The 16,939-nt window shown below is 42.1% G+C and overlaps 1 protein-coding gene across 2 annotated transcripts in view; it reads left to right on the forward strand.

The window, feature by feature from the left end:
• ZDHHC8 (zinc finger DHHC-type palmitoyltransferase 8) overlaps positions 1-9,499 on the forward strand; it is an 81,533-nt gene extending 72,034 nt beyond the window's left edge. Inside the window, exons 6-12 of one of the 2 annotated variants that reach the window (XM_065739055.1) lie at positions 965-1,056; positions 2,363-2,407; positions 2,728-2,860; positions 3,386-3,503; positions 4,205-4,314; positions 6,721-7,757; positions 8,722-9,499. In XM_065739055.1, the coding sequence (XP_065595127.1) occupies positions 965-1,056; positions 2,363-2,407; positions 2,728-2,860; positions 3,386-3,503; positions 4,205-4,314; positions 6,721-7,757; positions 8,722-8,893 (1,707 nt within the window). In that variant the 3' untranslated portion in view covers positions 8,894-9,499. The remainder of the gene's footprint in view (positions 1-964; positions 1,057-2,362; positions 2,408-2,727; positions 2,861-3,385; positions 3,504-4,204; positions 4,315-6,720; positions 7,758-8,721) is intronic. The other variant, XM_065739056.1, reaches the window with a different exon arrangement.
• Positions 9,500-16,939: the final 7,440 nt, after the last annotated feature.

Consider the following 16,939-nt stretch of genomic DNA (forward strand, 5'->3'; position numbering starts at 1 on the left):
GTTTTAAGCCCCAGAATGAATGCAGATGTGCCAAATGTCCCAGGTCCGTGCTGTAGTTGTCAGGTTACTCTTCCAACACTCAGAACTGCCAACATGTCTCTCTTGGCCTTTTAAAGAGTTTTATGTAATAACAAATAGGCCAGCATAATATACTGCAAAATCATTTAATCGTTGTTATTTTATGTCCAAGTAATTAATGTATTTCTGGTACTCTTTAAACTCTTGGTGCTAGATCAGGACTGTGAGTTGATTAAAATGCATTGCTTGCAAAAAGCAACATAATGCTTTTATTGGCAACCACTATTAATCTCTCTGGCTTTATTGGTATTTATCCCCACATGGTTACTTTCAAGTATCTGCCTGCTAAGTACAAACCCTTTATAATGTTTTTGAAGCTTTGACTACATCCTGCCAGTCTAATAAGACTTGACTTTTATTAAAGTAGCTGATTTCCAAGTAAGCATGGTAATCACTGGGGAGTTCCTGGCACCCTCCCCAGGAGGCAGTGGCTCATGCTGATCGCTGCTAGGGGCAGGAGGAGGATTCAGAAGAAACACTGATCTCATCCAGCATTAAGAACTATCATTCCTTTTTGTTTGGAGGGGACTTAACCAGGGTAGAGGAGTGGAGATTACCAGGGAAGGAAAGAGATCAAAACAGGATGTCTGGCTGACAGTAGGCACAACTCATGCAGGAACAGCATGGAGAGGTGGACATGGCAGCTTTGAAATGCACTCATATTGAGCTGATGGTGCTCATGGGAAAGGCTTGTTTGCTGCTGTGTATGGTAGCTGGTGGAAGGGGTGTATTAGAGCAGCGGGGGAAAGAGTGGCATTCAAACAACAGTGGTCTTCTGTTTGGGCAAGACAGTACTGTTAGAACAAAGCACTGTCCTTGCCTTTCTAAGGGATGGGCAATGACTTTTACAAAACCAGATGTTGAGCACTGTCCTGAATGTTTCCAGGTGACAGGTAAATTTCGAGGGGGAGTGAATCCTTTTACCCGTGGATGCTGCGGAAATGTGGAACATGTGCTCTGCAGTCCTTTGGCTCCCAGGTAAGAGAAAGGGAGTGAGGGAAGTGGAGGAGTTGCTGGTAAAGAGGGGGAAAAAATGTGCTTGGTTGGGTTCACAAGAGAAAAACCGTTGGCGAAATAACAGGGAACTAAAACAAAACATTCCAGAAGGCACTATGGTAGCAGCTTCACTGTTGCATAGCTGTAACCTGCCCAAGCAATTTGTTTTCTTCATATAATTCATAATCCCCATGCCAGAAACAGGTATTTGAAATGAGCAAGTCAACATATATCAAGAGCTGATAGCTTTCTCTCACCAACTTGTTTATCCAGCAGCTTTCAGTAATAACTTTCAGTATGTTATCATACTTCCAGCATGACTTTTTATGCTGTACAGTCAATGTCCAAGTATAGGTGAGGGATTGTAGCCTACTGGAAATGAAGAAGGAATCTAAAATCAGCATTTCCCCTTGACACTTGAATCTAATTTAAGGCAGTTGTAGTTTTTAATCTCACTGTCACTTTCATTATCATAAAACAGATTTTCAACCACGTCTACATCATAGAGCCTTGGATTTTATTTATGACTTTCTATTTTTGCAGAAATTGATTTATCCCTTCACATTTTGAAATCAGGATTTTAATGCATTAGATTGGGTGGAGTATAAATATCCCAGATTCTGAGCTGTCTTGCCTATATACACATTAATAATATCACTACCAGGAGATTTATTTGGGCCTTTTCAGGATGCTGACCAATCCCAGACTTCAGTACTGTAATTTGTCTATTTTTATTTTTTTTAATTTGCTGTACAACAAATAGGTTCTAGTAATGTTACCTTTATTAAAATGGAGACACTGGAACAGCTGCTTGAAGCTTACCAAAACTTAAAAATCAGGTCAAGATATTTTAAGTGAGCTGGACTTTAGAAGCTGGGAGGTACTCCAGTTAAGGGAGGTGTATGAGCAAAGTCACCATTGCTGTTCTCAGATTTTCAGCAAGCCATGTTTTTGTGTTTCGTGAATACTGAAAGACACTGAGCCATCACTACTAGAATGTCCTTTTCACTAGATAAAATGGAGAAAGCTCATGTATTGTGCTATTTATGTGCTGTATAGCCATTACCAGATTGCACTTAGAGAATCATGGTCCACTGGAAAGTAACTAAGCATCTAAAGTCATCATTTCCCTTTAGATTTGTTGTTTGCTGCAGGCCTGTTTCTTTTACTTCCATTTATGTTAACACTAAACACACTACAGAAACAAGTCACCATGTGGTATGCTATAACTGTCAGTGCATCTTCTTCTCCACATTAATTCCCCACTTGCTGGGTCTTATTCCCCCAGTCTCCTCCACCTTCCACTGCAGGGAAGCTGTTTCATGATAACTAGGTAAGCTCTAGTAACTTGCTTCCTTTGGTGGTAGGCCTCTCCTTCTCTTCACATGATTTGTGCTCTTGTTCATCAGTGCTTCCGAAATTACTTTTATTTTTTTAATACATCCTCTTGGTTTGCTCACTAAAAACCCCAGTGATCTTTTTATTGCTTTTTAATTATTACTTGGGCTGACATCCACTGAAATAAATGGAGCTTACTTATGTAGATTCTACCACATCCCTAAATCATGCCTCAAGTAGGAAGATTGTCTTGTCTCTATGTCTAATTTTTAGGTTATATTTTATTTTAACGATAACTATTGAACAATTAACCAGGTACATAGTTGAGCCCAAGAAGAAGCTAGCTGTGAGTGTGAAGCCTCCTTTCCTCCGACCTGATTTATCTGAACGACAGATCACTGTGAAGATCAGTGACAATGGGATCCAAGCCAACCTCAACCGGAGCAAGGTGAGGCACTCTTAAGGCGCTTCTTCTGAAGAGGATGTCCTGAGCGTTATGGAACTGATGCCTGCAAATAATTTTGTCATAGAAAATCTCCTTGAGATAATGCATCACTCAGAGAAACTGATGGAGATTGAGTCCTCGTCCTATACTTTATCTTCTGAAAGTAACCCAGGTTCAGTAGCAGCAGCTTTTGATCTATTAGCAGATCAATGGGCGTCTTTTGGAAGAGGTCATTCTTTGCAATAGTTCATTATTTTTTGTCCCAAGAGTTTCCACATCTGTGTTTGAATTAATTTTAACTATCTTATACTGTGGGAACCCTTGGACCACCAGATTGACTGTTGTACTTTGAGGAAAGTTATGAACTTCCGGATGACAGAAAGGTTTGTGGCCCAGTGAAAGGACTGCAGAAGATAAATTTCAGAACTTGATGAGTTCTGAAGTTGAGTTCTTCTCTGTTTTATTTCTCTTGTGGGGCTTTTTTGTGTTTTTGTTGTGGGTAGTGACTGATTCTTTGGTCATTTGCAGTCCAAAATTAGCCTGGAAGGTCTGGAGGATAAAGGTATGGATGTGCAACCACCACTCCCACCCAAAGGAGATCAAAGCAAATACTCTGAGTTAAAAGGACAGCTGGGGACAAGTGAAGGTATAGTTGCATGATCAGTCTTTATCTGTAGTAATATGAAAATATGTTAGCATCTTTAAAATATTATAGTATTCTTTCAGAACACTAAGGGGATCTGGGTGAAGGGTTCTGTTTTTACAAGAGTTGTGAGCTAGAGCAATAAACAGCAGGAAAGGAAAAGAAAATTTCAGTACCTCTTTCAAATGGATATTTCAGTTTTGCAGAGTTTTAAAACTCTTTTAAACGCCCTCTTAAATTTTTGATCAGTTTAATAATGAAAAATGTCATTTTGAAGTAAGGAATCGGAAATATTAGCATAAAATGCTTAGTCATAAGAAACAAATATTTCATTTATGAAAAGATGAAAGCTTCGAGACTGTTTAAGAAATCTCCGTTCTTCTGACAGAACTACTTGCTGAATTGAACCCAAATAGCCAGTAATCTGATGTACAGCAAAAACACTACTCACCAAAATATGTCACACCACTTTATATAGCATACTCTTTCTTCTTCTCTTTAGATTATTGTTCTGGACACAGGCACTGTTATTTCTACAATGGGGCCTGGTTGATTTTGGTGGAATTCATCGCAAAAATAGCACAAGTTCCATTCTTTATAGAATGGAGCTCACTTTGCAGAGCAGCATGGATGGCAAGAACTTAGGAATGATAGTATGCTGTCCACACATTCCAAGATAATGTCTATTTTTTTTCTTTATCCAGAAAGTGGCCTTTCACCCAAATTGATCAGCCCTCCCACACCTGCCATGTACAAGTACCGGCCGGCTTATAGCAACAATCCCAAAGTCCACTACCATGCTGCAGCTGAGCAGGTGAGTGAGCTGCTGTAGCCTGCCAGAATCTACTCCCAGTTAATTCCAGACAGCTTGAGGCTGAGGAAAAAATTCATTACGGGGGTCTTGTGAATGTCACAGTGCGAAAACAGTGTGAAAACAAACAACAGCATTTGTGACAGTGTAGATTTTCACTATGCTTCTTATGGAAATGTCAACTCTTGCAGCATTCCTTTGTTGAGCTTGATGCATCTGCCTTGCTGACAGGCATGCACTGCTGCTTTGCCAGTGTTTTGACCCAATCCTGAGGTGCTGAGAAGTGTCACCTCCCATTGGCTTCTCCTGACATACTGCCAACTCCCATTTGCTTCAGTAGAAGCTGGGTGTGCTTAGTGCTTTTCTGGATCAGACCCTTTAGCCACGAGATTGCATGCTCAGTGGTTCCTTAATATGTTAGCTTGAAAAACAGAAAAAAAAGAATAGCATCCCAAAAGATGTGTTAGAGAAAATCAAAATTAATGAAAAATTCCTTATGTTTGACTTACTTTAGCACCTCCTGAGAGCATTTGGGTTGGAGAAAAAGACAGAATGTTCCTTAAATGATGAGGAAAACTCTTCTAGTATCCTCTTCATTTTGAAAACACAGGTGGAATGATGGAATTCCACATACCAAAACTTTAAGGTTTCAGCCTTACTGCAATAATCATAAGCCTTACTTGCTGGATCTGTCCACTGAATGAAGCAAAGATTGCTATATGAAAGGGAATATGCAAGCAACAGTGTGTTCACTGTATGCAAAAAGTGTAGTATCCTATTTCTTCAATTTATTATGTGAAAAATGACTTGCTATCCAATTCAAAATACTGTATTTACAGGCATCATCTAGCAATTTTGAGCTGTGTAAGCAATAGATGATATTTGGATCGTGATGCAGAAAGTCAGAGAGCCAGGAAGACAGGCTTGTGGTATTCAATCAGGTGCGTAGCCACAGATGCAGTGTGGATCCAGGACAGTTTCTGACTAAGCCAGGACACCAGGTAGTGTTATGAATTGGTAACTGGCTTCAGCATGTTCACCCTGAGGGTTGCTCTTTCAGTTCAGCCTCAAAGGGTGATGTGAGTATAGGCTGACTGGTAAACATACAAAGGGTTTTGTAGACTTGTAGTGGAAATATTTAAAAAAAAAGAGTTCATTTGGCAAGCTGAGAAGATTACATGTATTTGTCTGCCAAGCCATACCTACGTATAATGTACAAAGAGAGTAGCTTGTGTGAGTCATGTTATCTCTTCTGTATCAGTTCTTCAGCCTGTTGATGTAATTCTGCTTTTGAGCAGTGGAAGCTGGTAAGGAAGAAGGATCAGAGCACAAGGATAAGTACCACAAGTACTCTTACAAGCTGCATCGTTTCTCTCTCCTCCTCCTTTACACGCTGTCACTTGGTCTACTTTTTCCAGAGAAGGACAAATTTAGCACCATGCTCTAGAGGTAGTGAGCTGTTTTGCATAGTTTCCTGTCTAATAGCTCAAAGACCAAAACCTGAAGAAACATTTGGAATGAAACATGTTTTTGCTAGTTAAGCTGTTTTTATAATTTGCTTTTTAAAATAAATTAGATATAGAATAAAGTGCATTGACTGCATTTGTGGTTAAACGTGTGGCTGATAATCACTCTTTGCTGAGATGGTGTAGCCAATTTATTATGCTTCATGACAAACGCTGAAAGAAGAAGCCAAAACAAATTTCTTAGCACATAATGGTCTTTTAAGTGAACAGAACTGTAAGCAATCTTTCATAGAATAAAAACACAGGGAAGCCCTGTATGTTTTCAATGCAGATAAATAAATACTGGCCCGTGCTTCGTTCTCTGAGGTAGATACTTTACTTTGCTGTTTAAATGGTGGGAGGGAGCCTCTCTGCTTTAATTAATCTTAGATGCTTGATTTTGAAGACCTGTGACCTGATATTCAGAATTGTTGAATATTTATATCTCTGAGTAAAGTGAATAAGAGTGTGCTGGTCCCCAGTGTGCTGAAATGAAGCCTGAAGGATGTCTGACTCAGCACTCAAAACCAGACATCACTCAACTCGAGAGCTATTTGTGGAAAAGTTGAAGCAGAGTGCTTTTCCAAGGGCATTATTACCTGATTACAATCTGACTTACCTTGACAGAGTTTCAGTTTAGAAGTTATCTCATTGTGTCCATGTATTGACGTAGTTATTAGTCAATATTTTTTAGCACTTACTGTGACTGACTCTTTGATTCTGAGGTGCTGTCCATGTGCTGAGCAAGAATTAAGAGATTCTTCATAATAAACCTTTGTTATAGGCTGTGACTCTGAGAGATGTCCAACTTCATTTCCTCCTATCTTTATCTCCTCCCCCACAAAGAGCAAATCTGTACATGTCTATTATAGGCTTCTGTTTCTCATATTCACCTCTGTTCTAGATCACCCTGCAGGAGGGACACAGCCAGGGGGCTCTGATAGAAGAGGATGGCAGGAGCCTTGATTACCAGTCTGAACCCAGCCTGGACATCCCCAGCTACCGGAAGAGCTCCCTTCACAAGACCTACCAGTCTTCCCCACTCCAGATAGATTCCTTTGCCATCAATTCACGATCCCTGAGCCTGAAATCTGCTGGCAGGAGAGGGACCGACAAGGTGCCCCTTCATCCAATGAAGTCTGAAGGGGCAGCTTCCACTCCATATAAAAGCATCTTTTCTCCCAATTCCCTGTCAAACAGAAATGGGAGTCTATCATATGACAGTTTGCTAAACCCCATGTCACCCTCGGGGAGGAAATGTGTCACCCATTCTGCAGTCAGCTCTGTCGGGTACCACTCACCATATTTATCAGCCAAAATGTGCCATCTGCGGGGCAGTGAGCTGCAACGCCAACCACCTCAGAGCTTCAGCCCAGTGCTGGGGGGCCCAGCTCCACATCAGCGAGACCCCTCTCCAGTCCGCTATGACAACCTCTCCAAAACCATTATGGCATCCATTCAGGAGAGGAAGGAGATGGAAGAGAGAGAGAAGCTCCTCCACTCGCACCCTGATTCCGTGTTTGCAGACTCAGGTGTCTATGACACCCCCAGCTCTTACAGCCTACAGCAAGTCAGCACGCTCTCTGAAGACCCACGCAGCATGGCAATGAGATATGGATCTAGAGACAATCTGATGGCTGCTACCAGTTTTAGCACAAGGAACCCTATACTGCAGTCCTCAGTGTCTTCGCTCTCAAGTGCAATGACTAGAGCACCAAGGACTTCCACAACCTCTCTGCAAGCTGATTTAGCCAATAACAATGTCCAGACACATCAAGCACTACAAGGCAGGGTGAGCAACGGCTCCTACAAATCACCAGGCCACCAGGTCCCATCGTCCCCCACAGGAATGCCTAGGTCACCCTCTTATGGAGGCCCGAAGGCTGTCTCATTTGTAAACACTGTGGAAATTACAGAGGTGCAATCAGTGGGAGCACAAAGGTAAGTACTGCTTATGGTGCTGCTTAGAAGTGAGAGCACAAGTGAGCTTCAAGTGAGTTACAGTTGTTATGGTTTGTCCACTGGTAGAAGAGCTAGCATTTAGCAGGTGGACAGCTATCCTCTCCTTACATGCATTAAGTGAGTTTCTTACAGTGAAAGAAGACCTACTGTCTTTCCCTTGCTTCTCTGCTCTCTGAGCCCTGAATGTGCCAGCTGCTGCTACAGGAAAGATGCTAATGTGAAAAGCTCTTTGTCTTTTCTTAATCTGGCACTTCCAGCACATACATGAGGTCTTTTCTCCCATTGCTTGGTGAGTCCTGGGGATGAGACACGATAAGTTTTAGCATAGTGGTATAGTTTTAAAAGGTCTTTTGAGAAAAGCCCGTTGTCAGTTCAGCCTGGCAGTAGGTCATAAGAAAGGAAGTTCTTTGAATGAGGTGATCAGAAATACGGTCTTTAATTAGCAGGCATCATAGTGTGCTTCCTGACTTGATTCAGTTTGTGTCTTCTATGATTAAGAAGTTCTACACTCCAGTTTTCCTATGTCTTTCAGAGATGAGCAACATAATTTTGTTTAACTTCGAACATTTAACTAGGAAGTGTTGTTTCAGGGCATTCTGTAAGTAATCACAGTTTGGGTTAAAGTCAACAGTGAAAACTGTTAAACTCTCCTGCAGATGCTCTGTGATCAGTTTGGTTCAACAAAGCATCTAAACAAGTAATTAAATGAACATTTTAACAAATATTATTGCAGTCTGATCCACTCATCTAATGGCCAAGTGAATTCTGTCATTTCAGTGGCTTTTCATCAAGTACATTGGCTTCAACCAAGTTGCTCCCACGTTCATATATTTGGCATCAGAGGGATTCAGACTGACAGGGGTGGTTGTTCATCCTGAATAAAGTCATTCCGTTATCACACTTTGCTCACTAGCATTACACCTTGTTATTTCTTTTGATGCAGGGATGACATACAGATGAAGACACCGCACAGTAAAATAAATGGACAGCCAAAAGGAATATCCAGGCTGGGCTCAACATCAAGTTCCCAAGGAACACCCGTCAGCCCTGCTAGACACTCAAATGTTAAGAAGGTGTCTGGAGTTGGTGGAACAACCTATGAAATTTCAGTGTAAAACAAAGTTAAATGAAAACAAAGAGCCATCCACTCAGCCAGCCATGAAGCTAGGAGCACTGTGAAGACTCAGTTAACAACAAAGAAGGAGCAGCAGCAGCCGGCCACTCTCTTTTTCTTGTTTTGGATTCGTTCTGTTTTCATCTCTATCTTTTGGCCAGATAAACAGCTGCAGCCTTATGCTCAACGGAATAAAATTGTACAGTCCATCAGATTCGTCTTAACCAACAGACAGGAACTGGCTGCCACCCACCACCACAACCACAGAGCGGGTTTTTTTAATGCAGGAGAGTGCTAAAGCCATTGTGCGTCTGTCTGTCCAACATTGTGTACCAGTAGTGCAGTGAAAAAATGGTCAGTCCAGGATCGTTCTGTTCTCCTGTGCCCTTTCCCAGTTCTTCTGGCCAGCCACGTGTTCAGCAGGAGGCAGAGGTCCAGCTGCTGCTTTTCTGCTGGCGAGGAGAGCATGCTCCCTGTGCTGGGCGGTCTACAGGTGTGAGAGCTGCCCTGCATCTCCTGGGCGTTGCAGATCAGGTTCTCCTAGGCAGGAGTGGAGCAGGGCCCCCTGTGCCATGGACACTGTGTCATCTTCCAAAGGCTCCCTGCTCTCCCACCCCAGCTGGGAGCAGGAGAAAGGGCAGCAGCAGCTTCTCCTGCTCTGCTGTTCTCCCACGTGTGAAAACGTGTGTGCACCCGCACATCTGTGTCATGGAAAGGACCGCACCACCAGTGAGGAGCTTCCACTCTCACCTCTCATCCCAGTTTTTTAAAGGCTTCTCTGACTCAGAAATAAAACTGTGTGGACACGAATGAAGTGTTCAGATGGGAACACATTCTAAAGAGTCGTCAGCTGCTTTCCCTGCACCCTCCCTCCCTGTTCCCTGTTGGATCTGGGCAGCACGGTGCCTGTGCAGCCCTGCAGCAGTGTTAGCACGAGCTGTTGAATTTACAGTGTGTAACTGAGCCAAGTGTAAGTCCATAGGATATAAATTTGGTGTCTGCCTAATGACTGGCACATTCCCTCTGGTCTTCAGTACTGTTAAACGAAGGGTTTTTCTGTTTGGCTTTTGAATTTTCTTTCCCTTGGGGAACAACTTTTTAAAATAGTATCAATCAAATGTATTTAACATTCTGAGGTTTCCTTTCCCTTTCTCCAGAAAACTACATTTGCTTTGTTGGATTTAAAGACAACTTTGCTGTTTAAAAACAAACAGAAAACGTAAGAAAGAGTTACGTTATTTTTTGTCTCAGAAATCAGAACTCTGCTAACTCTAATTTTGGGACAAATACTTATTTCTTTTTTTTTTTTCTCTCCATTCCCGATCTCCTTTTCCTTCTCGTTTGCTATCAAAAGTACGGAGGTCCAAACAATGCCAGGTAGCCAGATCATGTGTTCTGTTAAGGATATCCTGAGTGACTGTTGCCAAAGTCAGTAAAAATCATTATTTATCACTGAGCCAGGCAGCATAGAAAAACCTCGACTTCCCACCTCATTCTCCTGGTAAATAATTTTGACTAGAGAGCTGAATTCCTTGTTCTGCAGGATATTTCTTTCAAGGGGCTAAACCCTTTCCAGTCCTTGACTATAATGGAGAATTCTCCTGCTAATTGGTAGCAATTCAGAATGTGTCAATAACATTTTACTTGTGGTCATATATGTCGAGATTAATTACTCCAGAAGGCAAATATTGACCTCAGTTTTGCCTGGTTAAAATTGATCTTTTGATTTGATAAATGTTGACATTACTGCAATACACGGTTACTATGTGTTCCTTTTTGTATTGCATATGTTCTCTGAAGAGAACGTAATTATGCATCAAGCTCTGTATTGTCTGAGGGGAGAAATCTAGAGAGCAGAGCAGCTGAAATAAGCCAAAGTTATGAGTTACTAGAAATCAGTGTGCATGTTATGGCCTCGGTGATATTTAAATGACTGCTGTGAGGGCATTGCAGAGCAGGGGAGCCGTAGTCCTTCTGTGCAGATTTGTTTGCTGGCATGGAGAATATCTTTTTTAGTTGGAGGCACTGCGGTGCCAGAAAAATGCTGGCAGACTGGATCAGGTACAGAGGGAGCAGTATATGGTAGAAGACTGGACAAGCTGTCTGACAGGAAGATTTAAGGAGCTAAATCACTGGCCAAGCGATGATGTGGAACTTGAGTATGATAATTTTTCAGATATGTTAGTTTAAATAGGTAAAACCAAAGGTGAATCAAGGGGTCGTTCCCAGCAGCCAGTGACCTGTCTACATTCAGAGGGAGGAGACAAGATGATAATGAAAGGGAAGGGGAGTAATCTTCCAAGGCAGAATACTGGAGATTGCTGATTGAAGGCAGTCAGACCTTATTCAGACACATGATGAGAGGAAGTTTCTGTTTAAGGTGAAGCTGCAGGGGCCGAGGTCTACACCCCATGGCCTCACAGATTTCTTCTGTTTCTGTTACTGATCTGCAACTCTACGTTGATGTTGGCTCCTCAGGAAGGTGCAGAACTTCCTCAAGGACTGGAATTCAGTCTGGGGCATAGAATAAAGTGAGACTACCAGTTTGTTAGTGTCGTGTCTGCCACTCATAAGCCAGAAAGAGGGGATGGGGACAGAGAGTTTGGGCTGGTCATCTAGATGATGGCACGTGTTATGTACCTATGAATATGTACATGAAATACGCCCAAGCAAAGCTGAGAATGTGCAGCAGTGTTGTATTTGAGATTTGCATCCCAGTGATGCTCTGCTCTGATCCTTCTTTCTCCTGCATTTATAAAAGAAAATGCTACTGAGGATCTTGAAGGGCCAAAGAGCCTTTGAAGTTAACTGCTTTAGTTCATGAGAGTAAGACTGAACACGGTGCATGTATAAAGCACTAATATCCAGGGTTCTTTTTGGAAGAAGGGGCAAGGGAGGAAAGGGTGAATGCACTGTGTCAGTACAGGTTCAGATGTAGGATTATGTATTTTGTGAGTAGTTTAGGCCACAGTTAAGACGCATTGGATTTGGTAACAGGTTTACAATGGTACCAAAGTCTTTTTTTTTTTTTTTTTTTTAATTTGAGTTTTGCATATAAGTCAGTGCTCATTGCCTGGAGTAAATCATTCAAACCTTCTGGCTGAATAAGCTGAGCAGAACTGTTGACAGGAGATTGCATGCAGCCAATCCAGCCTCCTCCCCACCCTGAACCTACAGCCGTTCTCTTAGACGTGAGCTCCTGTGTCTGTAGCTCCTATTGCACGAATGGGGGCCTACTTTCTGCATCTGATTCAGGGGCAGAATTCGTTAAAATATTGTCCCTCAAACTGTTTACAGATTTACAACCAAGTTCTTCTTCTGCCCAAATCCTCAGTTTTTACAGACGCTACAGCCAAATCTTCAGGTGGTGTACACTGCTGTGGCTCCATTGAAGCTAAGTAAGTGATGCTGATTTACAGTAGATGAGATCAGCTATGAAAATCCAGCACAACTTAACACATATTATAAAGTAGCTTCTCAATTTTGTCATGTTTATTTCATGTTCAGAAGTCTTAAAATTTTTCAACGTGTTTTTATTTTTAGCTGTGGATTGTATTACTTTAAAAAAAAAACAGCAATAGTTTTTGTTTAGTTTATGCATCAATGTTCATTGCATATTGCATCTCATTAGCTGTTCATTCCCTGTTCATACACTTCCATTTAGCCTCCAGGTTTCCATTGTAGTGCAGTCTGCCTTGAGAAGTTGGATCTCTGTATCTTTAATTGTATAATCTATTGAGCATTATGAAATTAAATGTACCTTACTATGTGGGTGGGAGAGAGAGGAAATATTTTTACTTGAAGCCTTAATATTTTCTTTTTTTTTACTGCTTTGTTTGTTGACCTCATAGGAAAGTCTGAATAACAAAGACTTTGAAACTTTGGGCCAAATACTGCACTGATACGCATTTGGCCTCCGTGTCAAAACTGGACGCAGACATAACCTGAAGGTAACAAGGGAAAAAACCTCAGGGTGGCATCTTTTCCTGGAGGTCATTAGAACAGTCTGAGTGCTGTGTCTGTAAGTAAGCACACTAAAGAAGTCCTCAAGTCCCGAATCTTAAAGAAAGGTGATAGGAGGAACTGCCCGATATCTTGCATTTGCATTTTCTTTTTTAAATTTAAACAGATGTAATTGCAGTTTGGCAAAAGCTCCAAGGGTTGCACAGAGCTGTGTTAGTAGCCATGTGCAGCAAATGAACTGTGTTGTGTTGCTGTTCTGAAATTGCTAACGAGGCATAACGTCACATCAGCTTGGCCTGAGATAATCACCCATTGGGCGTTACCGTGGTGCTCCTGGGGTAATGCCTGTTCTACAAGCCTAATGTGGAAATTGCAATGTGGTTTTCTTTGGACTATATCTGTGGTCCAGACTAGATATATATATATATATATTCGATTTTTATTTTTATGTGGGAAAGATGAGGTTAAGATTGCTGTCCCTGACAGCCTGGAAAGTTAATGCTGAACCGTTTCTATGGTCTGTATTTCACCTGTTCTGCCACCTTGAATTGTTGGAATGTATCCGTGCAGGCTTTGTGGAGCTCTGTCTGTAACCTTTTTTGTGGCTCTCGTAATACATATATATTTTTAAACCTTTGAGTCACTTCAGTATTTTAAAGTGTCCGGTGTCCCTGGTGCATTGTGCCTGACATCCCCTCGTGTGCGGAGTCAGTTCGTGGGGTGCTGCCCCTTTTCATTTCTGCTTGTGCAAAATATGAACTGAAACAGCTGAACTGGGCAGGCCAGTTCCAGTGCAGAACCCATGGGTGTCAGAATATTAAACCAAGTAATTGCAGGTGCTCATCTTCAAGGTGCTTTGAGTAGAAAATAAGAACCTTTTAAAAAGTGCCTCCTAGTTGTGACCAATAGATCGTGCTTCTGGGGCCACAGCAGGTAGTGCAGGGACAACACGAAATGAAGCTTCTCCTCGTGTCTGTTGTTAAAGTTGTGGGACTTAATAGGAATCCTGTGGTCCAGCACAATTGGGAATTGTTGCTACAGAGTAGTGTGGGAAAATAATGTTCTATCCAGGATATCTGGATTTATACATCCCAAAGATGTATGACTTTTCATCTATGTGTCTTCATCTGTTTCTACTCTTTGGAAATACATCCATTTGATGTGTAAGATTGGCTTATAATTCACACAATTGCCAAACTCTCCTAATAGCAGCTGCTTCAGGATTTCTGATGCTATAATTTGCATATGTGGACTAATTATATTGAGCAGGAACTCATTCAAATGTGTTCATTATAAATGCCAATCATATGTGTGTGCTGTAGAGGCAGAGGTTACCTTATTGCGTGTCCAAAAAGTTAATCAGCAGGCTCCGTTGACATTGACTGAGTCAAATAGATTTATGTAAGGTCATGATCTGTTTTAGTACATTTTATTTAATGACATGTTGGCTTACAGAGATCTTGGCTTTCCTCTCTCTAAGTAATGGATAAATTATCCACGTTTGTATTCAATTCTCCATCATTGTTATTTTTTTTTCTATTATTATTATTATGCAGGATGAGTTTCGGTTCACATTTTGGAACATAATAAGGAGAGACAAAGGAAACTATTTATACAGGTGATTCTATCTTTTAAGAGAGAAGCAGTTATATAATAAGTGGATTAGGGTTACTGTCAAAATAGGTTTTGTTCATCTTGTCACAATAACTTGAGTTCTAAAGTAAGGCTTATTTCACAGCTGATATCTGTATAACCCTGAAACATTTGAAAGATTCCTTGGTTAGACATTTCAAATTATATAAAGAAATATGATCTACTTCTGCAAATAAATGAGTCTCAGAGAAGCGATGGTACATTTTACAGTGCCTTATATATATGTGTATATATATATATGTATATATATATAATGCCTATGTGTATATAATGTATACATAACTGTACATATATTCAAGTAAAACTAGTTATAGGTGTCCCAGTCTGGTGTATTTTAAATGGAACTGATCTGTGTTGATAGAAAAAAGAAATGGTTGTATCAGCACCAAAATACAAAACCAAAAATACTTATTAAAGCGTTAGCAAATAAAACAGACTGAAAACAGTGTTTCTGCCAGTGGTTATGTTCCATGCTGTGGAAGACTGGTAGGTATGCCCACTAATTTAAGGCATATTCAGAGAGGAGAAATCTCTGCTGGAAGCTTGGAGAATGTGGATAACAACGGAGAGCTTTCCTTTCACCCTGGCACTGTGCCCCTCTTTTAATATCTGCGCTCTGTGATGAGAATTTGCCCTCTGTGTGATGAATTCTGCTTTTTCTCCTGAAGCTGTGCATCAGTTCAGTTGTGGGACCTGAAGACCGTGGTGCCCTGACCTGCTGCTGCTATCCCCACACTCACTGTGTGCCATGTAGCTGCCTCAGATGGTGACCCTGCGTGTTCCTGGAGCTGGGCCTGTCCGTGGGGACTGTAAGAGCGTGAGGGATCCCTGTGAGCACCCCAGAGCTGAGAGCTGTAAAAGAGAGCTCAAGTGGGGGGTGGGCTGTCTTCCAGGGGAAGCTGAGAGCTCAGATGAACTGTCAGAAACTGCCTGAAACAAGCGGCCTTGGGAAAGCCAGCTTTGGCAGCAAGAAGCCTTCAGCCTCACTGGCATTGATCCACCAGTTCTTTCAGATGGGCAAAATAGTTCCTTCCTGCTGAGTGCTTTTACTCCCAGCAGGCACGTGGTACTCTGATTCTGTGACTGATACAGGCTAGATGTAGAATGGGAACTTTGGCAAAGCTTCAGACAGTGCATCTTATCGAGGGAGAGAGAAGTCTCTTCTGAGGCGGAGATGCATCTCATCAATGTAAGGGGAATTTAAGGGGAATTTAAGGGTAAGGGGAATAAGGAAAAGTCTGCTTTTTTCATACAAATTATGTAATGCTTTGTTGCCATCCTGTTCGCCCTTTAGACGTGCATTTTGTTTCCGGTGGAATTTCATACAGTAGTGTGGCCATTTATTTGCGGGGAATGTAAAGGACTGACATGTTCTACCCTTACGGTATTGGATCATAAAAATTTTGGCCTGAGGAGGACAGCATCTGAGTAGTGTGGGCTGTGCTGAGCTTTCCCAGTATTTCCCAAACACAATCCAATGTTTTGGCCAGCTCTATTTTTAAAGCAGCCTCTCTCCCTGCTAACAGAACCTTGATGTCTTCGTGCATGTGTTTTTGAGTGCCAGCCAGCAAGGAGCAATGTGGGTGTACTTCTGGCTTGTCCTTTCCCACACGTGCAGGTAAGTGTCTCCTGGGCAGTGGTTTCTTCCTGCATGGATCTGAGCTGGAAGGATCCTGTTGCCATTTGCAAAGCACACCTCTCTTGGAGCATATGTTTCAAAAACCTCTTTGAGCCATGAGGATGCAGAGCGCGTGGGGATCTTTGGATGTGAGAAATCTGTGGAAATGCATGAAACAACATTATCACCTGCTTCTTATCCTGTGCACGGGTGGTTCAGCAGGAGCACAGCTCTGCTCTCAGCTTTCCCTCCTGTGCAGTTGTTTCAACAGGTGCTGAAAGGTTTTTTTCTGTCGCTGTTGTTTGGTGGTTTTGTTGTTGGCCACAATCTTCCGTAGCAAGAGGCACACACATTGTGCTGCTGCCTTGCTGCTGCTTTCCCGGTGTTGAGCTGTGATCTGCAGGACCAGCCACAGCAGGCAGGTGTTCAGTGGGAAGCACTGCCTGCACTTAAGGCATGGGAATGGGCACCAGGCAGTTTGGCACCAGTTCCTGGCTCCACGGCAACTGCTGCTGACCTTGCACGTCTTTCTGTGCCTCTTTGCTCTGTGTCAGATGGGGATGTGACTTCCTGGCCTCACAGATGTGTTGTGTTTGTGAGAGGTTCAAATCCCATCATCCTGCAGCCTGTGTGGCTGGAGCCAAGCAGGTGCATCCCACAGGTACACAGGAGCAAAAGGGCAGATTGGGGACTGGGGGCATATTTAACCTCAAAGTATCATTTCAGGACATATTCTTGGGAAGAAGTCTTTGGGTGTTTGTGTGATGGGTGTTGCTGACAGAGCCTTGCTCTTTAGTGCTGACTTTGAAGGGC

The sequence above is a fragment of the Cyrtonyx montezumae genome, unplaced genomic scaffold (genome assembly GCF_038088225.1).
Source record: "Cyrtonyx montezumae isolate F1298 unplaced genomic scaffold, pur_monq_1.0 scaffold_23, whole genome shotgun sequence".
NCBI lineage: Eukaryota > Metazoa > Chordata > Aves > Galliformes > Odontophoridae > Cyrtonyx > Cyrtonyx montezumae.